We start from the raw sequence: 26,867 nt of genomic DNA on the forward strand, positions 1-26,867 counted from the left end.
ATTGATTACCTGGTTGGTTTTTTTCCAGGTTTTCCCAAACCGTAAGGTGAATGCCAGGTAATCTTTGGCGAATTCTCGGCCTCATCTCACCAAATACCATCTCACTATCACCTATCTCATCGATGCTAAATAACCTCGTAGTTGATACAGCGTCGTTAAATAATTAACTAAAAAAAAACAAAGCTGGTTTTCAAGGGGAAAAACCATGTGTGATGTACAATAACTATAAATGGTAAAAGTGAACAAGTCTCCTGTTTTAAATGGCTTGGTTTTAATCTGTCGTGTAATGTTCACTATGATCTGAACGGTTGAGAAGCTTTTGTATCCAGTCTGCTTTCGAAAAAGCAGAAAGTTAGAATTCATAAAACAATTATATTACCAGTTGTTCTGTATGGTTATGAAACTTTAAGAGCGGAACAGAAGTTAAGGGTGTTTGAGAATAAGGTGCTTAGGAAAATATTTGGGGCTAAGAGGGATGAACTTACAGGAGAATGGAGAAAGTTACACAATGCAGAACTGCACACATTGTATTTTTCACCTAACATAATTAGGAATATTAAATCCAGACGTTTGAGATGAGCAGGGCATGTAGCACATATGGGCTAAACCAGAAATGCATATAGAGTGTTAGTTGGGAGGCCAGAAGGAAAAAGACCTTTGGTGAGGCCGAGACATAGATGAGAGGATAATGTTAAAATGGATTTGAGGGAGGTGGCATATGATTGTAGAGAGTGGATTAATCTTGCTCAGTAAAGGGAATGATGGCAGGCTTATGTGAGGGCAGCAATGAACCTCCAGGTTCCTTAAAAGCCATTTGTAAGTAAGTAATGACAATACCTGTGGCAACTTATGAATGTGAAAATTGGCTCAAAATAGAATCAGCTGAAATGAAATTCTTAAGATCTGTAGCTGGATTTACCCTCTTAGATAAGACAAGAAGTAGAGATATCTGTAAAGAGTTAAATATTCACAATTTAAATACAAAAATTTATGTACAAAAGAAAAACTGGTATGAACATACTAAGAATGGAAGAAAACCACCTACCAAAAACACTATTAAATTATAACCCTAGAGTCTACAAAAATGTAGGCAGACCAAGAGTGAGAAGGCAAGATGTATTCACATGAGAACAGAACAAACTAACTGCTATGTTCACATAATATCTTTCAGGATTTTTCAGGGATCGAATTTGGTGAAAAACTGTCAGCTGAACTTACGTATGTAATATGAAATGGACTGAATTTTGTTTTTTAGGCTGGCACACAGAATCAGATGCAGTGTAGCTCTTCGCAACACAACATTTTGCTATATAGTCTCTCACAATGCCTCATGACAGCTTAACACAGTCTGCTCACAACAACTGATCTGCTGTCTGTATGGGATTAGAAAATGGCGTCAGTGACTGAGACTGTCTATATTAGAAATTCTGTTGTATTTGGTTATTATAGGACGCCTAATACACCTAAAAATCAATACAGTAGAAGGGTGCAGGAGAAAAACACGTTTAGTCGCATTTTGCAAATTTTTCAGGAGCGTGTTTACAGACTTGCAGAACTGACAGTTTCTTCCCGTGTGAGCCTTCCCTTAAAATGCTTATAATGTGAAATCAAGCGAGTTCTTCCCTATATGATTACGGGATCTTGAAGATCTCAACTTTTTAACTACCAGATTCAATTAAAATATTAAAATTACTAAATTTGGACTGAACGTGTTTTTCCCTTGGACCCTTCAATTGAAAGCATCTTATAATTAAATACAACTAATGTGGTGCACAAACGCTATTTTATATGTTTATGATGATTACTTCACGAGCCATAATAATGAAAAAATATATGTTGTTGTTTTCTAATGCCAGGCGTTTGACAATAAAGTCATTTGACCTCTTGCACTCCAATATTTTTCAAAGAATGAAAAAATATATTAAATCAATACTGTAATGAGTGGTAATATAATAGAGCAGAGCAGTAGACATACTACAAATTATTATTATTATTATTATTATTATTATTATTATTATTAATTAGTATTCACCTGATGCTTTCATTTCATTTGAAATTTTCTCGCATATTTTTAGAAACCACATTATTGTGCTATTGTTTCAAAGTGGGATTGTACAGAATGTATCTTTACTGTACTAAAACAACTGGTTTATCCACAATGAACTCCATTCTGAATAATGTGCACTACACAACAACAGTATCTGTAGATGGAGGAAGTGCGTAATAGTGGACATGGCTACTCACGCATGCACAGTACACTGCAGTTATCAGACCATCTGCTCGCGACCAAGTTCAAGCAGTCATCCACTGTTTCCTTACTGTGTCTCCTCATGACTGTCTTGTCACATCTGATTCTGTGTGCAGCACATCATAAGAAATCAATGGGAGACAAGTACTGACAGACAAAATGTTGCATCACGCCACGTCTGATTCTGTGTGCACCCAGCCTTAGAATTTAATATCTGGCACACTATTATCTAAATAGCTGCAGCATTGACTTTCATCTATAGAAACCTGAAATAACAATGTTTAATATTTTCAGACCTGCTCGTTCTCCAACTTTGTTTCGACAGTCTGTTGTGTTGAAACAGGGAACCACATCAACTTCACTCCATTCATCTCCAACTTTGCCACAGCAGAGCTCTCTGGTTGAGATATGGAGAAGTGAATCTGTGATTCAAGTATTCATTGACTTCTGGTTAAGTTATGGAGAGAGAGAGGTGCCGCATATTGGTATAGGCACACAACCAAGGGTAAGAATTCATTATAGTAATGAAGACACAGAGACACAGTTTTATCTAATAGAATTTTATAATAAGCATGATTATATAAAATAAGTGCCAATATAACTATATTAGTTTTTAGACTTTCACGGTGTTGATCAGAATTAGGCTTTTGGGTAATTGATGTCCTGGAACTTGACGTTTCAAGTTCGAGGACACAGTGGATTACCCAGAAGCCTAATTCTGGTCAGTATAACCGATTTATATTGGTTTAAAAAAAATTAATTCTAATGCAATTTCACTGTGTCAAAGCATAGAAATATTGGTGTGTATTGCTGACTAAAGTATTCATTAAACTGTTTTAATTTAATATTTACAGCGAAATACATTTTTCAGTGAATTATCTACAGTGGAAAAGAGTAAAGAGCTTACTATGCTGTTCATTAGATTTAAGATTTTGTAGCTTCAAACATAGCTAAGAAGATGGCTTTTTAAAGTTATTAAAAATTCTTGGCATGGTTTTTTAGAACTAAAGTAAAAGTTGCTTGGTCCCATGTTAACAGCATGTAAAAGAAACCTACTCCTGAATAGGGGCCCCAACAATATGTACTGCTCATTTTGTACCTTTATCAAAATTCAACTGTTCTAGTCATTATCCTTACTCACTACCGTATCATTGGGAATAATGAATTCTATCTAACAGGTTCTAAAAAGTAAAGTCAGCCCTATGACAGGCCAAATCGGCCCAGTAGGTGGCAAGATGTTAAGATTCCCACTTTTACAGATACTACTTGATCCTCCACCTTTATCCCCAAGGAAATGCCCCTGGTATTCATTTCTTTTAGAGGCTGAGTAGACTCTAGGGTCATAGCTAGAAGGATTAGATCAGTGGAGAATTCATGACCCCATCTGGAATCGAACCTGCGACCTTTCGGCTTGCAGCATTATGCCTTAACCACACGCCCCACCTTGTAGGTTCTACTACTCAGAAATCGAATTTTTGGCATTATCAGACCATGAGAGTTTACTAAAATAGAAGTGTTAGTAATCAACAATCAAAATAAGAGAAATTAAAATGGGCTCCCATTTGTGGTATATAAAAGATCCCTAGCAAAATTTGTCATTCATTTTGCTCATACACCAGAAATTAATTGTTACTCATAATCCTTGCCTGCCATTCTATCATGAGGGATAGTGAGTTTCGTTTTCTATGTTCCCACACTCAGAAATGGAATTCAGCAAAGTATCTATGGGACATTGATAACCACCAACAAAACAACAAGGTCTTTCCTTCTTAAATGTTACTTTCTTTACTATCCAGTGTCAGGTGCTGCCATGTTTCATATTATCGCTCCGTTTTCCACTCATCTCACACCTTCAAGATTTTTTTGTTTGACAGTTATGATTACACATTTATATTTTGTGATATCGTAAAAGCACACACTTGATCGAATAATTTAACACAATATGCTCTATCAACTGTTTAATACATATAATTTCACAGAATTGAATACACAGGGAATCACTGTCACATCTCATTCAGCCATAAATTTTTTCACAATTCTTGGGGTAGGAGGTAGCCTAGATGGAACAAAAAGTAAACAAAAATAACTTTCACTTGATGGAATATTGAGGAGAATGAAGTTGGTGACATTAAGGTCTTTTATTCAAAGGACAGGTCTCCTGTAACCTGTGCTATAGGAGGCACAATGACCTTAAGGTCTCTACTCCACTATCAAATCAGTCACTTGGTAGGACCAATGTACACCTGTGAACTGAATATATTGGAAGCAGATTTTTCTACCTGCAGATTTGTAGCATTGCTTGGGGTGAGGACAAAATGGTCTCATTGGTATGCATTCAGAGATGTTTGCAACATGGGACACATTTATATTTTAGTATTTTTAAGAAAAAAAAAAAGTGTGTGATATGGTCCAAATATGGTACTGGTATGTATTTTTACTCCAAAGCAAAGTTCGGTTGTATTTGCACTAATCTATTAATTTTATGTTGTCAATGAAACAGTAGTCTGTAAAGAATAATAATATTTTGTTTGGTATTGGCTTTCTACAGTTTCGTGTTTTCTTATATTTTAAGGAAATATGTCAAGTTCTTTTTTAACTTTCTCCTTTCCAGCCTTGTCATTCTCCTCTTCCTTCTCCTCAGCTTAGGATACCTATTCGTCCTTCCTATCAAATCTACAAAGAATTTCGACCCAAAATGGGTTTCTGCTTCTGTCGTGTAAGTTTTTTCAAGTCCTCTGAATACTTTTAATGTAATCCTTTGTAGAGATACATGACATTATATTTCCACTTCATCAAATTGAATACTCGATTGAATTTAAGAAAATAGCTTGCTTACTGCTAAGCTGAGAGTGGATATATAATTTTATGTTCTTTGTAAATTAATTAAATTCATTCAGATTGATTTGTAACCATTTTATTGGCGAATAAATATTTCTTTTCTGAATATGAATTAAAATCGTTAAATAAACCGATAGTATATAAAATAAGTAATATAGCAGTTTGTTTGCTGTAGCTGAAAACTAAAGAGATGAATAAAAACATTTATGGTGTACAAGTAAAGATTATAAAAATATGATCATATTCTAAGGATATTTGAGGAAAGACACTTTAATATTGATATGATTTAATAGTAGATTCATCCAGTGTTCTTCGACTTTCAGGTGCCCTGCAGTATCAGGAGGTCCTCATTCCTCAGAAAACTAGTTATGTTATAAACTTACAAATTGTTTGTAGAATTTAATAGGCCCTATAAAATAAATACAAGCTGCTGGGTGTATTTTTTTAATGTACTTTTCTCGTTCGTGTTATTTATTCTTCTCACTTCATCTTTTTTTCTTCTTTATCTTCATCAGCAGTACCACCACCATCATGTTTCAGGTTTTCTTCTTCTTTCTTGATCTGAAACAATTATATTTGGCCACTCCAGCCTCTCAATGGTCATCCTTGATTTCTTTCGCCATTTGGTTTATATTTCCAAAATATAAACAGTGATTTATAGCCAGGTAACATTCAAAACATAGCGCTTCCATTGTCAACTCGCGCATGGCATTATTGTTCTAGCATAGACTTCAGTGCTTAATCTCCACTCCAGTCTGACCAGTAGGAGCATTTGGTTTCTGCGCAATATGAAATGTTTGTATCTCTAGTCCATTTATTTCTATAGTTTACATTTTTCTCTGATTTCATCATTTATTATCAGTTCTTTTATATTCAACACCTATAAGGAATTCCATTTCGGTTTATTTATATTTCATTTTTATCCCTCAGTCTTTCATTATTTACGCCATTGACAGTAGAATTTACACTAACATAATTTTACAAAATTAAACTGTTTGTTTTCGTACTTTATTATATATTTATGAGAGATTTAATGGTGTTATTCATTCGATTGAATTTTTTTACGTGAATCTCTGTCAACTCATAAAAGTTTGAATTTATTAACTTTCAGATTGTTGAGATTGTTTTCTCTTATTATGTTCGATTTTGTTCTTTCTTTACTATAGAAATGAGTTAATTTTGATTATTCAGTGAATATTCATTTCGGCCAAAATATATATATATATATATATATATATTTAATATTTTGAAAAATGGCTACAGGTAGCAAGGGATCTTGTTCTAACATTATCTTTATTCAGTCCAGACTTCATGTAGATTCATCAGAATTTTAACCCCTGTCTCTGACTTGGAAAGCCAGTGCTGTAGTATTGTATTATATTTATTTACATTTCATGGTATTCATATATTGCTTCAACGCTAGAATATGAAACATGTCAAACGAAAAAAAAAATCTTAATAGGACTATAAAGTCTTAATTATAGTCATAGTCTAGTAGGAATATATATAGAAAAGTTTTACAATATAGTCTACTAGTACAACACAAAGTTTTAGTATCAATACTTAATACAACACAGAAATATTAATGAAGCGTTGTTGAATGTCATAGTAATTCAGTTAAGAGATATTAAGTATTAGCAAAATAATGCTTTCACAATTGAGCAACTTATTACAAATACAGTCTTACACAATATGCTATACAAGTATTCAATTTTGTAGTTCTTTTATTTTATAAAATATAGGTAATCCTTTTATACCTTATACTTGTTTTCAGAATTTCTCTCAACCAATAACATCCAGATCATACCTTCAAAATCAAGTGCAGTTTGTACCCAACATGGCTTCGCGCCATATTCCTGTAAGTTTATTCAGTTTTTCATATGGCCACTTCCTTTCCTATCCTTTTTATAATATATAAAAAATAAGTTTTCAGTGTTTGTATGTCTGTTTTCAAAATAAGTAACCCATTTCTTTATTTAACACTAATTGAAAACATTATTGGTCATTTAATATCTATTGGTAGATTAGATCACTTCACATCAAACCTTCGACAGATTACTTTATTGTACTAATTACTATGAATAATTCTTTCGTTTTTTAATCTAATGTGCGATTTTCAAATATGTAGGAAATTTCTGAAGTTCTATTTTTAAATGTCAATGTGTTCTGATTGTTATTATTTTATTTATGCATTCATTTATTTTATTCAGCATCACATATCTCTAAATTGAACTTATGCTGCTACATTCTCTTAGAGTTTCAGAAATGCTGAACATTTTCAGTTGTGCTCATACATGATTAATTGAATGGATGAATAATTTAACGAATGACTATGGTTTACAAATAATATATTGACTATATTATACTATACTAATTTCCACCACATTATTGTAACTAAGACAATGCATGTTTCAATTGTGCATTCAATGAATTGTTTGAAAATCTCTATTATATTTGTTCTTTTACAGTAGGCCTATTTATTATTTATTTATTTATACGGGCAGAGTTAAGATCATAGGACTTTCTCTTACACTCCACCAGGTCACAATACACAAGCAGGCCTAATTCATTTTAAGACTGAATTGTATATATTGCTTTAAATATGCATACGTTTGTGCTAATCATTGGAATATAAATATCATTCTCTTTCCCTTTATGAGCTTTACAAATCCATCATTTTGCATATTTATTTATAAAAAGAAAAATTAATGTTAATGTAAATTATACTTAAAAATTGTGAAAAACAGTGACTAGATTAATAAATATGGTACACATGTTTATCATTCAAGATCATTTGATATCTTACAGATTTAAAACATTATATTATTTTTATTTCCCATGAAAAATTATCAGGACCCTATGCTGTAATGGAATTATTCTGATTATGTCTCTTATAAGTTCTATTTTAAATCGTCATACTTATTTTCAGCACTATACTTCACCAGTTATACTGGATAATTCTAGCTATTACCTTCAAAATCAGTTGCAGCCTCAACCGAACATGGTTTTACGCCAGTATCCTGTAAGTTGTCTTGACTTTGTTTGGGACATTCCTCACTTTCCTTCTCTCATTAACATGAATCGGAAAAACCTTTGTGCACATTAATCTACTAACAGATTATGAGTTGAGGTTAAACAGTAACAAATTTTAGTTGCCTTGTCTATTCAGATATGTTTAAGTTATTTAACATAGTTTGTATCATATGCGTCCTTTGTACAAAGGCTATTCAGTGAAAACTGCTCATAACTTTTTATTAGCACAATTTATTTTCATGAGACAATGGAAAATTCAGTGTTTCATTGTTAATTTCAAAATCTATAACATTATAATAATGCAATTATCTTAACATACAACATGGGGTTGTCACCTTTTTACGAGTCAGGAACAATATGCTGCTTTGATATTTTGAATACCGTGCTCAGATGAATACGAGATATTTTCCTTATCATTCTTATAACCTAGACTCCGAGAGTCTTACCTTTGTGACTTCATTCCAAAACTGAGAAAGGAAAAGTAACCTCCACAGAGACAATTCTCAAAGACCTGCCCCCTCTCACTGTTTCCCCAAAAAACTTACATGTTAAAATAAACAAATTGCAGTACAGAGACATGAAAGTATAAAAATTATGATCAGTTTTTATTGAACAACATTTGTAAACTGATGTATTCAGTTCATTTTGTTTTACAAGCAAACCTTTATCTGATTAATTGATTAAAATTAGTATTACTTCTGTATATAATATCAATTTAAATCTATGAGATGGAAATATGAATGTTGTCTGCTTTTGGGAAATAAAAGGGAATCACCGAAATATGTCTTACAGATAACATGATTAGTTTTAGATATGTTTCGAGTCCTATGAAAGTGATTTTATTTTTAAGGAAAATTCGTTTTGAAATTTCAAGATTTCGGTGTTAATGTCAATTTGGTGGTATTACTTTAAAATTATATATTTGCAAGTTTTGTTATCCTTGCTGAAGATTTTAAACACGATAAGAGTGGTATATGCAACATTTTCAAAATCAAGTTTCAGTTTTTACAACTTACATAGTTTTTAATTCATGCCTGTATTAATTTATTGACAAAATGGCGGAACGAAATGTGCTGTCAAATGAAGCAAAAAGAACTGAATTTATGAAAATATTACTTACAAATTATTTGTTAAGATTTCGCGAATGAAATAAGTACCAGTATTATTGAACTTTGTTTAAAGACGTATATTATATTTTCATTTCTTGCCATTTCGTGATTCAGCAGTGGGTTTTCTGGAGTTGTGGAAAGAAGAATAAAGAAATTGTGCAAACAATACTAGCAAATCGAGAAGAATTCGTGTTATCACGCCTTGCTAATTTCACAGCTCTCTACATATGGATGTGTAATATTTTCGCGCATCATGTTTCCTTTTTATTGGGAGCAACTTCTTCTCTTTCCTAAGTATATTTCGTGTATCCTATTCTAAGATGAAGTAAATTCGAGATAACTGTACAGCTGTCAAAAGAAAAAGTGGCCGCTCTCCTGAAACAAAGTTCCCTTCGGGTATCTTCGCTATAATTCGGAGACAGGCGATGTTACATGTTGTTGGACCACGTTGCCTGATATCTACAGTTATAATTGAAGAATACTGTGTGTTATTCGATAGCATAATGGTAGCGTTCAGGCCTCTTATTCATGAGGTCCTGCGTTCGACTACAACCTCGTGCTTTTTATGTCCTTTTTTGTTCTGTTTTTGAGAGAGACAAACTAGACATAATGGCTCCTTTCTCTTTTATGATTATTTTAGTAATTAACATCAGGTTCATTAATATATTATGCCATGACTTTATCATTATCATTATGATATTGTGGCTGCAAATGGAAAGAAAAAAGATTTTATTCTCAATAAAATATCTTTCGTGGCATAAACATAACAAATTTACTGGCGTCGGCCTTAAAACATTCAAACAATTAAGCGTTCAAAAAACAAAACAAAAAGCCACAATTCAATATTTAGTCTATCTTCCTCTTATCTCGATCATCTTGCAGTCGAGTGGGCATGGAATTGACTAGTCTTTGCAAATAGCGACTGTTCTTAGACACGATATTCCAGGCATTCTGAACATACACACATAAATGTTCTGTCCATGGGCAGGTCTTTCATTGCAAACCCAGCAATCTCCAATCTTTCCTATTTTCTGCCTTCCTCTTAGTCTCCGCATATAATCCACATATCCTAATGTCGTCTATTATTCTTTTCAACCAGAGACCCAACCAATTCCTTTTTCTCTTTCTAATCAGTTTCAGCATCATTCTTTCTTCACTCACTTTTTCAAACACAATTTTATTTCTTATTCTGTCTGTCCACTTCACACGCACCGTTCTTCTCCACATCCACATTTCAAATGCTTCAATTCGTTTCTCTTCATTTCGTCGTAATGTCCATGTTCTTTCCCCATACAATGCCACACTCCACACAAAGCACTTCACTAGTCTCTTCCTTAGTTCTTTTTCCAGAGGTCCGCAGAAGATCCTTCTTCTTCTATTAAAAGCTTCCTTTGTTCATGTTTGCAGTTTTCTTGGGAAGGATAGGCCTAAATGCGGTAACATCCCGTTGCTTTCCGCACACCACTATCTCTTTCGCATCTTATTAAATTCCAGGGGGCCCAAGCGTGGAGATGAGGAGAGTGGATTTGACTAATTGGGCCCCCGGACTTCACCGAAAGTCACGGCAAGGGTTAAATATTAATTCTATCAGGATGTTTGACCCGGTCAGAGACCGGGAAATCTCAATTAGCCTTTGCCCCCCGCATCCTGGACTAGCTTCTACGAATCATCAGAAAATCTTAGAGTGTGATTGGGCCAATTTTTCCGAAAATGTTTCCACACTTTTGCTCTCGTAGCTCAGCGGACGAACGTCGGAATTTAGATATCAACGTCTCAGGTTCAATTCCTCATTACTCCTTTTCATTTTATTGTGGTTCAAGATAGTATAATGTAATAATACAAAAAGAAAAACTAATACCAGTATTATGCAACTGGATTTTTCCAAACCTAATATTAAATTTATGTTATTTATATCGCTAAAGAACAATTACAATATAAATAACTTGAATATTATTTATACAGTATCACTAAAGAACGATAACAGAATATAAATGATAAATATGGGTTTGTTTAATTAATATATTGCGAAAGAACAATGACAATATAAATAACTTGAATATTGTTTTATAATGCTAATGAAGGAAAACAGAATATAAATGATAACTTGAATATTATTTAAATCGCTAAAGAACGATAACAATATAAAAAACGTGAATATTATTCATATCGGAATTTCACAGATTTATTACAGATGTATTTAAGAAATTGTAGAAGAATAGTAATTAGTAACAGTGTCCTATTTATTCTTCTTGGAGCCAAATTGGTAACTTTTAAAAGTGTGGTTACTATGTTGAAGTGTATGTGCTGTAACGGATGCTTGATTTGTTATGTATGTGAGTCAGTTATGGGATGCTTGATGTCGTCGCAATGTCGTAATTATAGTTTGATTGTGTTTGTGTGACTATTGTGTATTAATTTATGATGTATGGTATGGAAAGCTGCATATTTGTGTTATAGAAGTGTTACGTATGTGTGTTGTTAATGTTTTTGTATGTTTCAAAGTGATACCTGATATTTGTTTTGCAATCGCAATGCCTAATTTACGGATTGTTTATGTTTTGTTTACATCGCATAAGCTAATTTAATTTTCTTTTCCATTTCTCTTTATGCTTATCTTTTTTGTGTATAAAACTATAGCCCTAACATACATATGTAAAATAGGGCTAACCCCCATTGGAGATACAATAATAATTATTATTCATATCGTTATAATACGATAACAGAATACAAATGATGACCTGAATTTTATTCATATCTCTAAAGAACGATAACAAAATATAAATAACGTGGTATCCATAAAGAACGATAACTGGATATAAATGATAATTTGAATATCATTTACATCGCTAAAGAACGATTAAAAAATAAAATGAAAACTTGAAGAAGGCCCGAACCCACGACCTTTGAATCATTAAACAAGCACTCTACCGCTGGTCTACGAGGCGCAGATATGGAACACTTTCATAGTTCCAGAACTGCTTGTACAAGCACATGCATCGTGTAACATCGCCGCGACCCGAAGTGGACTTTGAAAATATTCGCTGTTCATGAGTGCGGCCACTTTTTTTTTTTGACAGCTGTACACAGAAATGGACATTATTGTTATGTCTTCAATTTTATTTATATACTGGTTTATGTTGGTTTGTGGAAAAAAAAAATTAAAAACACACCGAATTTAATTCCAGATACACATATTTTGCAGTTTAGCCTAGGTTTTCAGGTTTATCGAACTTTGTCAAGTGTACCACATTAAATATCATGCTAATGAAAGTTTGTTCTGCTGACTATATTTTCCAGATATTTTCATAAAAGTAATACAATTCTTATACTTACGTTTGTTACTGTGTGTTGTATTTGTAATTTAATACAATATAGTATGTGTTGGCTTTGCATGTATTACTATGGGCATACTAACAAATTAAAGTCCTCCGATAGCATGTCTGCCTCCAGACTAACCGGCCTGGGTTTGATTCCCAGTCGGGTCACAAATTTTCGTATAAAATTTTTACCTAGGACTAGGAGAAGTGGCGAGGCACAACTTCTTATCACTAGATTGTACACCAATATGCCTGGGTTAAATCCCAAATTTCTCCACAGTGCATATGAAGAGAAGGCATATGTCACTGTTGATAGTGATTCGTCCATCGGACGGGAACGTTAAGCCTGGCAGCCCCCTTGGTGCTATTCAACAGGAGTAGGCTATGTGCTGGCACCGGGTTTCCCCTTCTCCCTTCATCTTCATCATCATCATCATCATCATCCTCACCCATTCTCTACACTACATTTACACATACACTCATCCTAGTACACAACATAACTCTCCATAGATACACATCATGCATAGCATGGCCCGCTGAAGTGGTGTGCAATTTGAAAATGGGTCACAATCCTGCCATCTGTTCGCAATATGCAAAACCCGAATCATGCAAGTGAAGTGGGTAGACATTAGATACATACATACATAGATACAAATTTAAGGTTGTGTTTTTGTTTTGCATAATTTTAGTAATGTTTTTCACTTTATAAATTAAGGGAAAAACGTACTGTGTAAATTGTTAAACCTAACTTCTGTTTCTCTTGCTTTGTATTATTTTATATGGTATAGTCTGAATAAAATATTTGGCTATGCTCTAGCTGATTGGTTAGTTTCCAATATACTATTTTGGCATTTAAGCCATTAACAGTCTATCCTTAGAGTATGAAATTACGTCAGTTTCGTTGGCAATAGATTTCACAGAAGAACTTCCATCCTTTCTTTCCATGATGAGTCCTGTTCTATTACTTTCTTCCCTGGAGCTTATTTTATAGAAGTATGGAGTAATAATTTAGAGTTTGCAAATGAAAGTTCTTGTAAACTATGGAGTTGTATTTCAATGTTCACAGTAATAATACACATGGCTTCTATATTAATAGCAAACGTGTTATTTGTTATTTGTTAATAGTTACAAGTGACATCATAATTAATTTATTGAAGTACCAGACATACCTCTGATTGAGGTTCTGGCTGATATATACGGTACATCTGTTATCAGGCAGTATATCTCACTTGACGATATGTTTGTATACATCTGAAGTATGAATAGTGTAATAGGTAGCTAATCAGTGATGTATGCAATGGAGAGGGAAAATAACTGGCCACCCTACCGCATTGTTTCTTGGCCTGGTTGCCTTCTTGGTATCACTTATGAGGTTCACACCTGTCTTCGGACAATTGACTAAACAACAGTACCAAACAATTGGAAGTAAGCATTTGGAGGTAACATAGTCAATACAGTAAGTAGTACATCTCTGTCTTTGGCTTTATGGTTCTTGGAGGGCCAGAGCCCCTCCGAACAACTGAAATTCATTCCTTTCTCTCTGTGATCCACTGCCTCCAAGTTCTAATCCCCAACTCCCTTATGTCCTCCTCTGTGTTCTTCAACCATACTTCCATAGTCTAATAATGCACCTTCTTCCGCCAGGATATCCTTTGTATACTTTACTTACTAAGGATATTTCTTCTCTCCTTCCGATGTGACCTACCCATCTTAGTTGTGAACTTCAATTTCACCGATAATCTGAGGGTTTCCATACAATCCATATAATTCTTCATTGTGTCTGATTTTCCAGTCTTCATTCTCAAATTTTGGTCTATACATATATTCTTCCTTTCTTATGCAACAATTCTTGTAGTACATATCTACCTGATCTGAAGTCTGATTAGTGGAATATGTAGCTAATCAGCGATGTATGCAATAGAGGAGAAAGAAACTAGCTACCCTACATCATTATCTCCTGGCCTAGTTGCCTCATAGGTGGTGCCATGTTGGAATCACTTGTGATCTTCAGACCTGTCTTCGGACAGTTGACTAAAAACAACAACATAGCTACGTGATATTAATGTAGGGTGTTTTATTCTAGTAGTAGTAGTAGTAATTGTAATATTGAGAGAGTTTATGGATTGTAGCACTTCAGCCAATAACTTTTTGTGCTATCCCGTAACCTTTCGTAGCAATTCAAGCTTTATGATGTTGAGAGTCTTTACTTCTAGAAGAGGATTTTCCTGTACTGTCCAATGACGTAGCTTCAAATAGTTTGAATCTTCTCCTTTGCAGGACCTCGCATTTGAACATGTGTTTTGCAGTTTCATAGTGCTATGCACAAGGCCTGCAGATTGGTTCTCCTTGGAATAGACCCATTTTCTGAAAATGTTTTCCGAATTGTCCATGTCCAGTAATTAATTCAACAGCTCGCCTTAAATTCCTTCTGTCCAAATGTAGAATGGTTTTTGGGTGGGTTGGGTTAGGATTCTTGGGAAAAAAAAAATTGCGAAAGAATTGAGTGGGATATTAGAATAATTTTTTCTGATGTTCTAACCTAAGGCTCATGCCAAACAAATGTTTTTCCATCTCCACTGACATTAACCTAAATGCTAATTTTACTCAGTGCCAAAATTTCTTATCTCATCTCATTCAGCATGAAAATCATTCTCACTTTCCACCTATAAGCTTGGAGAAATAAGCTACTTACAGTTCGTGTATTTTCTTATTGCCTAAGCAAATTTCGTTACACTTGGTGCATTTTATTCTTGCAGTTTAATTGTATCATATGTTTATTGCTTGACTTGATAAGACAATTTTCTGCTATTGATCTCTTAAAAAGTATAGGATAAAAGTTGGTATATTATTAGTAATGTTTGGAATAAAACTTCAGTGTCACTAAATCAGACAGAGAATATGTCATATCTCTCTTGTTAACCTGTGTATAATATGATAGAGTTTCAAATATAGTTCTGTTACTACATTCATCATAATATGGGATTTTTCAAAAGTAAGAGGTAACTTTAATTGTTCATATTTTCTACATAATTTTAAAAATTTTGACACTGGCTTGTTACGCAAGAAATGGGATATTTTGCATCACAGTGACAACAAGTTTGTGTGTTTTTTTATTGCTCTGGTGGTCATGTTATCAGTAGCCACTTTCCTGTAACTTGGCATGTAAGAACGACATATATTAACCCAGCAGATTATTTGTTGTTGAGTTAACTGAAGAAAAGAATGTTCTTGAGCAAACCTACGACAGTAAAGTTCATGAGTTGAAGGACTCCATCGCACACACTGTGGCAGATATTCCAGAACACGAACTTAGAACTACTGTATACAGCATTGAAGAGAGACTGTTACTTGTACAAGAAGTGGACACATACAACATCTATGATGAAGTTATGGCAGTAAGTGGTGATACAAAAAATCGAGAATTTTAGAAAATGAAGAAAATATGAGCAATGAAAGTTATCTCTTACTTTTGAAAACCCTTATACATTACCAACCTTTATTTTTGTTTGTATTTTCTATCTCCCATGTTCAATTAAATTTCTTTTTCTTATGAATGCAAAGGGAATGTTATTAATGGAACAGTTACTGCTACTGCTACTACTATTATTGGAAGAGATTTAGTTTGGACTTTTTCCATAGCAAGTGAAGTGTAAGAACAATATTTAGAAGATAAATGTAACTTTCCAAATATTACTTTTGTGTTTTAATAGATATGGAACAAATCTAAGTAGCACAGGAGTGAAACAATTATATTTTTGCAACATTGCAGTCCTCTCGTCAAGGAACACAACCCATAGTCGTTAAAGTTTGTGATTTTTCCTTTTCTTTTTTTCTGATTCCATTATTCCTCAGATGATCAGGAACCATACATTAAGATAAGTTCTAGCTTCTTTGAAATTCTTTTTACCATGAGGAACCCAGTGCTCCTAACTAACATATTGTAGTGTTTATAGCAGACGAACATGTTGCATTTAGCGCTATGAAATTGACTTCAGAAGTTCTGGTATATTTTATACACCATTTTACTATAATACATAGTATTCAGTGTACACGTGGTCTCAAATTAAAACTGAAAAATAGAAAACATTACAATAAAACATGAAATAGATATGGTACTCACTATCACAACACAAGAACAGAGGCATATATATGTTTATGAGATAAGGCAGTCTAGGTAATTTACTCTTTGCAAAGGTGCATCCAGATTAAAGTGATATCCATCCACACATTTGTATCTCCCAGACTGTAGCAATGAAAAAGAAGCTCAGGCGACAGTACTTAAGTCATTAGAGTAACTGACAATAACCTCATAGACCATAGGACTTGATCCTGGACAAAGGCAAACGATTTTAATCTGGACAATAACTTGAGAATGGCTCTGAGCTACTGTCAGATGACCATCAGGGATACTTCCTTATGTAGTGTGACCACAGCATATAAATATTCACCTTCTAATTCAGATATATGATAATACTGGAGCTCTGCTTACCACTTCTCTTTGTATCATCATGGTTGTTATGTAGATCACTTTTTATCATATCATCATCTCCATACAATAATATGTTAAAGAAAACTGGATGTCATGTGAAGAAAAGAGTCAACCGATACAATACTGGAACTCTGAAAAACTATTTCATTTCTTAATAAAAGAAAATATTCTTCTAGATAGTTTTCATTTCAGATACACTTGATAAATCAGTAAGTTCTGCAAAAATGAGCAAGTTAAAAAGTATAATTAAAACAGAAAAAAGTTATACAGTTGGCTTATTTTGTGATTTTATGGACTAATTTTCTTTCTGCAGAAATGTCCAATTGGACTTCTTCCTTTACAAAAATTTTTCTACTACATGTTTGTTTCCATTTTTTGTGCAGGATTTGTTGCCCTCTGTGGAGCACATTCGTGTGGTAAGGAGCCTTGTGAAGCATCTACACTACTTTGCTAATAGCACTGTTGGTGATTTGTCTGCAATGGATGAGCTAAAGAGGTGAGTTCAGTAATGAAAAACGTAACTATGGTTCTGCAGATCCCCCCCCTTTTTTTCTTCTTCTTCCGATATTTAATTTCACGAACTGTGTAATTAATATATTATTGAATATTCAGGTTGCACAATTATAGTCCCGATGCTGTTATTTCCGGCGTGTCTCCGCCTCTTTGCTAGAAAGTGAAGGCTCTATAAAGTCTAGGTAGGTAGTATCGTTCGCCATTTTTGTTCTTATGTTGCCGAGCTACCATACGAGGAATCTATTTGCCACACCGTTAAACATTATCATGTCGTAGCTCCTATGATAATAAATCAAACGCACTGTAATTCAGCAAATAATTGAGTGGCAAATAACGTCTTCGTGTGCTTTCTGCGAACGCCAACGAAAGAGCTAAAATTGCGGGCGATTATATTAAGTATTTATCGAGCCTTAAGAAATGAATTGGTGAATCACAAGATGCACACGTTTAAATGTAGCCGAACTACAACGCGATTGGCTGCCGGAAATTAGAGCGACGGGACTATACTTATTTTATAGGGGAAGTATTTTTAAAGTTGTGACAATTAATTTGGATATTCTCATGGATAAAGACTAAACATCAACTGTCATAATAAGAAATATAAATGTAAAAATTCATTAATATATACAGTTATATTTATTATTAAGTGGTTTTCCAAGTCTCCCTAGGCGAATGCTCCACGTTGTGTCCAATCCTAATTAACCCTTCACCACTACTTCTCATTTATCATCTACTGTGATAGGCCTGCCACCTGTCCATGGAATTATCGCATCCAGCAAAACATGCTCTCTGTGGATATGGAAAAAAAAAGTTAGCCTTGTGTGTGCATGCACATATACATACCATTATTTTTCAGGTAATTGCTTAAGGATAGGAGATGATATGAATGTAAAAATTCATTATATACACAATTGTATTTGTAATTAAGTGATTTCCCACATCCCCCTAAGTAAATACTCCAATTTTAAAGAGCCACCATCCAACTCGTTTCCATTTCTAATTAACCCTTCACCACCGCTTCTCATTTATCATCTACTATGATTAAGTCTGCCACCTGTCCATGAAATTATCGCCTCCAGCAGAAACATAAGATTATTTAAGGCCAAATTAAAGAAATACCTCTTTTCTCACACCTTCTACTGTGTAGATGAATTTATGACATTCAACAACGCTGTATGAAATAATATTTGTTTTATAGTATGAATTAATTGTTTCAGATAGATCTTTATATATTATGAATGTTTGTCATATAAATGTTGTTCTTTGACATTGAGCTGCGAAATTAATGATATTAATCAATTAACTACTTAATTTAATCATGCTAAATACTTTCTATGTTGACACTGAAGTAAGTGATAGATATAATCAAATTAAGAGAAATCATACTCCTAACTAGATGTGTTTATATATGATATTTTCCACAACCCTCATAATGGCTAGGGTTACATTAACTTCGAAAAGTAATTTGTTTCTATTTACCTTTAACTTAAGCCTGTGAGTTTCGTTTGAAGAGATTTTCGATTTGAGGCATGATTATGTAAATAAGAATTTCTCTAATAAAAACATTTTTGGAGACATATTGGTTATACCAGTCCATTAATCACATCTTACTTAGGAAATAGAACTATGAAAAAAAAAAAAAAAAAAAAAAATTGTTGTAGCCGGTTTTGACCAAATTGCCATTTCTGTTCATGTTTTAAATAAGATCCTCTTATTTGTATATGTGCTTGTATTTGACTTCATCATTCCCACATGAATTTGAACAAAATCTGTATGATTTTTAACGAGAAATCACTGTATACACATATGCAGCATGACAAAACCCAGTTTTACAATATCATGGATACCACAAACTTGTATATCCTCGAAAATCTTGAAGTGAATATTTTGCAACATCACAATAGTTCTCTTTATACTTTGTATAATGAGAAAATAAAAACGAAACCATTCCTCACGATATTATAAAGTGGTTACAAGAAATTCGGTAATATTTTCAGTATGTGAAGTGTTTTCCTTAGCTGCCATTTCTGAACGTGCAAAAGTGTCAAAATACAGACATTTTGTGTCTTGTAAATGTGTAAAATTACAAGGAACAACTATCCTTTAAATTTCATGATATCTGGAAACATTTAAACATCAATATCATGAATGTACTGAAATAAATTGTTAATGTAAATATTATTGGATTCTTGTTCAGAATAATTTTGCCATCCAGCCAGTCCAAGATATATGGCTTCATGCGACATACAATTCATCATTGGCCTTTGGATAGCTCCTTTCGCCTTATCCTTGAAACTTGGTTAAGCTACATACAGCCATGGCGATATACTGACTGGAGAGCCAGAAACAGTAGAACACCTGTTGGTCGTGAAAATGAAGAACGCCTCCGGGTTGTGGATCGACATTGGATTAACTTCATTGCTGAGAATCTTCTGTCCTACACAGTTATATTCCAGCAGTTGCTGCCACGTTTCGCAAGATTGGATCTTGCCACACCCAAGAATTCCCATATGCTGTTCAGAGTGACAAAGGTATGAAATGAGGTTATGGCTTGTAAATTACTGCTTTGGTTGTATGTTTGCTTTTTCTCTTAGCAAAAGTCTCTTTATCTTATCAACATATTATTGTCAGGCTATCTTCATCTTACTTTTTAGATCCTCTGGCCTCTCCTGACTCTGTATTTCAGTAATTTTAGTATATTTTCAGATAAGTCAAATGGATACAAGCAATTAAATAAATGGATTATTCCATCTACAAGCTTATCACCTACAATTCATTATTAATTTTATATATTATATATTTTTCAATTTTTGTTCGTTTTAAGCCATAGTTCTTCGTTGAACGTAGTATTTGTATATATGATCTTGAATAGTTTCTTTTGGTAAGGAGAAGAAATACAAGGACTCTTATGTTAACAATATGTTACTATTATTATTATTATTATTATTATTATTATTATTATTATTATTATTATTATTATCACCATCATCATCACTATTATCATCATCATCATCATCATCATCATCACTATTATCATCGTCGTCGTCATCATTATTATTATTAATATTATTATTGGTTTGTGGTGTGTTGCAGGTTTTCTCACAACCAAATCTGAATACAATGCTAAGTGAAGTCGAGCATTGTTTGGATGAAGTTTCTGGAGTAGGTCTTCCAAACGATACTGTCAGTTCACGGACTAATGCAGAGACAAGTCATCAAGGACACAAATGGAGTGCTGTAGTCCGTCAGCAAATACTAGAGTTGGAAGGTCCTGGCTATCAGTATAAATCTATGTTCGGGTCTGAAACTGTGTCAGAGGTATTCTTATTCCAACTTGTGTTGCATAGAGTTTATTGAAATTATTGTAATGTAAAATAATGTTTTTCATAAGTAATGATAATTTTTTGATCAGACATAGTCCACATTGTTATTTGTGAAGTGATGTTACCAGATACCATAAAATTGACATACAAGAGGTTTTCATAAATCTTCATATTTCCATTTGATATGTAGAACATATTTCATCACTGAAATAATATTTATATATGTTTTAAGAACCTGCTTTCTGTTTGTATTTCTTTTAGGTTTGTTTGTAGAAATGGTGTGAACAATTCTATTTCAGTAGCAAAAAATCATGTATTGTCTATATGTGCCAAGAAAATGAGCACCATGCACACATTAATTTAACTGTCCAGTTCTAACCTAACTACAATGTATATTGATGCTTGTCTTATATAACAGATAGCAAAAGTTTGCCAATTTTTATGTAGTCTTCTTGAATTTTAAACAAAATAATTTAGACAGAGGGAGTCTCATACACAATATGATATGCCCCTCCGTCCTTTATTTTATTTTAACTTGTTCGAAACAGTTTCTGTCTGACTTCTTAAACACACATTTCGATCGTCAGAATATTTTAAAATATGCAGTACATATATTTTATTTTTATTGCTTTGTATTGTGTAAATGTTAAACAGCCATTTCCTCTTGCAGTATAAAAACAAGTTACAGCTTTTCATTGCCATCTGTTATATCCTATGGATATATTGTATTGAGTTCATAAAAAATATTATAAGTATAAATTGTAACTCATATTACTTCATAAGTAATACTTAAATTTCTGTCATTATTGTAGGTTTTTCAGTTCATGTTGCAAATTCAACGGGCATGTGATATGGCACGCAACTTGCAACTTCACCTTGAAAATGAATCCCGGAATCGCTCATCAGGTTTTTTTGCTTCATTGAGAAATTTTATTTTCGCAAATCCTACTGATTCAGATGAATATTCTTTGGAAGAAAGAAGAAAAGTTTCAGCTTATCTGGAAACATGTTTATATCATCTGTCGCACATTTTTGAGGTTAGAAAACTGTTCTTTCCAATTAAGATGACACTACTAAGTGAATAAACATAAGTATGTGAATAATTTCTTTCCTTCACTGAATTGCAGTAAGTTTTGTGAGTAATAAGAATGTTGAATTATACAGTATGTTAATATATTCAAAACAGTTTCTTTCTATAATTTTAAACATAAATTTTGATCCAATTCCAGTTATAGTTAAATAAAAGCTGTTACTTATTTCTGACATAGTTTATTAATTAATAAAAGGTTTAATGGGATTTATAGCTGAGTAACTATATGATGATTTTTATTGACATCTTGTAATATAGCTATCAAGAATCATAATATGAATAATCATTAGTACCTTACCTATGTTATTTCTTCTCAGATTGACCTGTCAAGATTGCCTCGTATGAGTTTCACAGGTGAATATGATCCATACAATACCACATGCACATTGCCGTCATCCTCAAGAATGGGAACCTCAAGCACATTACAGGTACATCATTTAAATTATGATTGTTTGTTGCCAGCTCCTCCAGATATGCTCAACTAAGACCTTCTTGTTGGGCACCTGTAAGACAGAATTTATTATTCCTTATGATAAGGTGATAGACGCAAATAACTAGCTCACTTGGATTTTATCTTGAGTGAGAAACAGGCAGCAAATTTTTCTTCGAACCCTCTCATTCATATACTGGGTTTTATTAAATGCTGTAAGTTTACAACATGAGACTATTGAGTTTATTTTCCTCTCGAAAAGGCAAGAAACAAGAAAGCCAAGCTAAACACACTTTTTATCATTCTTAAAAATCCGTCATATTTGTCCAGGTTTGAACTCGTGGACTATGGAACTAATGGTGAAGATACTAATTATTCAAACACCAAAACTAACTTTTTTTTTTTTTTGAAAGATAGAAGATTCCAAAATTGTTTTGAAAATCCTGAAGACCTGTGTAAGGTTGTAAATATTTATACAAGTCCTCTTTAGTGATTGCTTGATTATCACCTTTTCCATTAACCTGACGTTTGTGGATTCGAAGTCTTTAGTGTAGCTTCTTCCAGAAGGAAAGTAAAGCTGGCTATCTCTTGTTGTAGATTTATAACACATGGAAGAACCATACTTTCGAATGTGATGGTTTCGAACAAAATTTGCTGGCTGTTTTCACTTCTCTGAAAAAAAATATCAGTTCTGCTAATCATCCTTACCTTCATAAGGCTGCCATATCACATATTATTGTGTATGCCATTTGGCAAAGAATCTGGGAATGCACAAAATTGCAGCATGCACAAATGCAATGAACAAAAAGAGCGCGAATTCATCTTGGGATATTAAGAGTGTCCTTTATGGATTGCCACAATTGATTAAACTTTGGACAAATTGTACAATTCAGAATTGAAATAAACAAATCATCTCATATTCCTAAGAAACTAAAACAAGGACCACGGAATTTGAAGGCGGTTATTATCATTGCATATATCATACCACAAGGACAAATGTAAACACTGTACTACTATCCTTTCTTTGAACATTGTCAGCATCCAGTCCTTCATTACAAAAGGTCGCATTGTTGCTGGAATTACACTTGTCTTGCATGACAATGCTCACTGTCCTTGATACTCGAGATAAGAGAATTATAATATTATTTGTTTCTAATTATTCAACCAAATGAAACAAAATTGTATTACTTTATTAATAACATTATAATTTACCTTAGTGTTTGACTTAGCTGAACAAATACCCAATATAAATTGTAAAATAATCGAGGTAAGAAGGTTACTGGACAGATAACAGAAGATACTAAAACACTTCTGATATGAGTGTGTGATTTCGAGAGATTAAAGAGGCGTTCAGAAGCAGGCACTTCTGAATTGCTTTATGGCATTCTGTTCACAAACTGACTGTAATAACACTGCATTTGTTGCTCTTTGTCTTGCATATATTTTTACATTTGGTCACAGGCAAAGATTAAGATCATTTTGACAGGTTGTTGTCATCATAATTGTGGATTTATTCTTGTTTATAATTTTATAATTTACAGCACTATTGCCACTATAATAAAGTGACTTTTTCATTCCAGGGTGAAGCTACAATGGAAACATCTTTTTCTAGAAGTCAGGCCAGTACTCCTAAGTCAGCTTTGCTGGCATCACGAGAGTGGAGAGAACGGAGGAAACATATCAAGTATGAAGGAGATCCTGACCTGCAGCCAATAAGAAGCACAGAGAATGCATTCCTTGTTAGACTTTTGCACCAGATAACATCGAAACTGAATGAAATGGTAATTATATACTAATATATAGTTTTATGCACTTCAAGTAATTCATTTTTTGACAGTGTTAGGTATTGCTTTGTTTACATTGAACTCTGGGTTATAATTTTATTTCTGCTGGCATTCCAGTATAAGCTCTGAGATCTGTCTTATTTCTCATTAAACTCTTAACATATTGGCAGGTAATCCTTGAATTGCTTGAGTTGAATCCAAAATTCATACTTGTATAATAGATGCTCAGCAAGGCAAGTCTTGCCATTGTTTATAGTATGAGTTACGGTCTTTTTTCTTGGTTTATACAGTTTTCTTCCATAATTGTTAAAAAATGAATTTTTTTTTTACTTCGACAATTATCTAGTAGTTCCGAGACATAATTTTGCCTCTACCTAATGAAGAAATAGATCTTTTATATGCTTTTTATAGGCAGTAAATCTACTACTTGAACAGCAGTTTGGTTCCTCGTCTGTTAGAAACCACAAAATTTTATTACTTTTGGCCAGTATTGAAACTCCACATAAGAACAGTAGCCATTACATCACCTGAAAGAACCTTCTCCCTTCCTCTGCAAAAAACTGTTAAAATGGTATTGGTCTGAATGAGGGAGAAAGCAATGATGAATTGTTTATAAGAAGTATATATTGAAATTTTTCCATTGTTGGTGATAGAAAGGAAATCACAACAATTTGAAAATTGTCTCTATCTTCGTCTTCAGATGATCAAAAAAGAAAAGTGGTGGGTGAGAAGGGGTTCCTATTTGTTGTGGTCGTTACAAACAGGTAATCTATTTGACTGGCCAACGAAACCTTTGATCACCTGAAGACAAAGATAGAAACAATCATCAAAGCATTGTGATTTCCTTTTTGATCACCATCAATGGAAAGAGTCCAATCTACAGCTCTTCTGAACTTTCAAAATGGTATATTGTTACATATAGTCTTTGTAATTGTTTCAGTATACTCTTGAAATGTGCCATTTATACGAGCAAAGAGGACTTCTGGGGTGCATGGCCCGCCAGGTGTTGCGTCCACCAATGGTAGCCCGCTCATATGACAAAAGTAAACCCGGTGGCTACTCACCACGTGTGGAGGTGGTCTTACCCCCTCGCCTCAGTCTACGTGGCTTTGCCAGTCACCGCACTATTGTGTACATGCTGCTTGGAATGGGACTAGCTTGGATGTTGGGCTATGGCCCAAGTGCATTTTTCTTCCTCATATTTTGTGCGTGGCTTTTCATTGTGTTTGTGAGAGCCCTCCTCGAACCTTGGCTTGGCTCAACTCACCAAAGCATTGATGCTGATACATCTTTGTCTCCTAGCGACCGAAATGAAATGTCATTTTCAAGCTAATGAAGACTTTCAACTTGCTCCAACACTCAACTGCTAAGTGTCAGACAGACTGAAAACATTATATGAAACATGTCTCGAGTGACTTATACAGTGCTAATATTAATTTCATTGCGTGCTTACATATTTTTGTTAAATGTACAATGAGGCTTGACACTGAATTGTTTGTAAACAAATTTCTACAGTCATTGTAAACTGATCCTGAAAACTGTTTTGTATTTAAATTAAAAATATATATATAAATATACTGTAAATTTTTATACTGAACAACAATGTAATTTTATTATCTCAACACTAGGATTTGTTCTCCACACAGCAACACAGTATTCGTTATTGCACTCCACAGACGACAATGACAATTTACTTGGATTACTGAGAACAACAATGAACTGTTAATTTTAACTAATGTACACAAAGCACTATTTACAAATCAGAACTGTCAGTTCTCAGTTCACAGTTCTTCTAGCTCAGTCACTCGAGTTCACACTATCTCGAACCTCAGACCTTAGAGACAGTCCATTGGACTTGGAACTCAAGTCCCTCCAACTGCGGTCCACTGCACTTGAACTCAGGTCTTCGGATGCTCTCACAGTTGCGGACACACACTCAAGTCGAACTCCGGTACACAAGACTGGCTGGCTTGCTGTCCACTGACTGTAACAACACTGACTTACTGACTGACTGACTGTTCACTTGCGTCTTCTCTTTTATAACCAAACCATAGTTTCTGGAGAGTTCGCGATCTCGAATAATCGACAGTTGCCTAGAAGATTTCCACGGATGTCAGGATGGCATTCTCGAATAATCTGGATATCTCCCCTCTCTGCCGCAGTCGCTCTCTCTCCTCTCCCCGCCACAGCACATACCCCAGGAAGCAGATGCGCGCGCAACCTGCCAGTCACTGCCGACCTTACACTTCCTTCTGCTGGTCGTGAGATCGAATCTCACATGGCTGTCACAATACGTATATTGATACCTATATGATATATTTCGTGTCAACAATTACATCCATGTATTATGGACTTCACAATTTTGTATTCAGTGCCATTGCATTCATTACAAATACTGTATACCTTTTTGTAGACGCTCCTATAATTTAGATTCATACCTCACACTTACATTCTCTCATTATTGTATCCTTCTATTTCTCTTACACTCATTCACTATTTACTATAATCTCGCCCTTCTGTCTCGATCTACTGTAAATTCTTCTATACTTCTACCTTTAAAGTCAAGTGATTTAATTCAGTTCATTCAAAATTGACACTTTTACAATTCATTTCTTGATTTCCAGTTCATTTATATCGAACACACTATGTTTATAATAATACTTGTTACTAATCTTTACTACACTATTATCCAA

General features: G+C 33.8%; 1 protein-coding gene across 6 annotated transcripts in view; it reads left to right on the forward strand.

The window, feature by feature from the left end:
• Positions 1–25,777, forward strand: part of LOC138715190 (sphingomyelin phosphodiesterase 4) — a 33,685-nt gene extending 7,908 nt beyond the window's left edge. For 2 of the 6 annotated variants that reach the window (XM_069847782.1, XM_069847781.1), the window contains exons 5-14: positions 2,543–2,753; positions 6,861–6,944; positions 8,016–8,108; positions 17,418–17,530; positions 19,745–20,078; positions 20,641–20,865; positions 21,683–21,907; positions 22,278–22,388; positions 23,971–24,171; positions 25,115–25,777. In XM_069847782.1, the coding sequence (XP_069703883.1) occupies positions 2,543–2,753; positions 6,861–6,944; positions 8,016–8,108; positions 17,418–17,530; positions 19,745–20,078; positions 20,641–20,865; positions 21,683–21,907; positions 22,278–22,388; positions 23,971–24,171; positions 25,115–25,507 (1,990 nt within the window). In that variant the 3' untranslated portion in view covers positions 25,508–25,777. The remainder of the gene's footprint in view (positions 1–2,542; positions 2,754–6,860; positions 6,945–8,015; positions 8,109–17,417; positions 17,531–19,744; positions 20,079–20,640; positions 20,866–21,682; positions 21,908–22,277; positions 22,389–23,970; positions 24,172–25,114) is intronic. The other 4 variants (XM_069847787.1, XM_069847786.1, XM_069847785.1 and 1 more) reach the window with 3 other exon arrangements.
• The last annotated feature ends 1,090 nt before the right edge of the window (positions 25,778–26,867 follow it).

Source organism: Periplaneta americana, chromosome 15 (assembly GCF_040183065.1).
Source record: "Periplaneta americana isolate PAMFEO1 chromosome 15, P.americana_PAMFEO1_priV1, whole genome shotgun sequence".
Lineage (NCBI taxonomy): Eukaryota > Metazoa > Arthropoda > Insecta > Blattodea > Blattidae > Periplaneta > Periplaneta americana.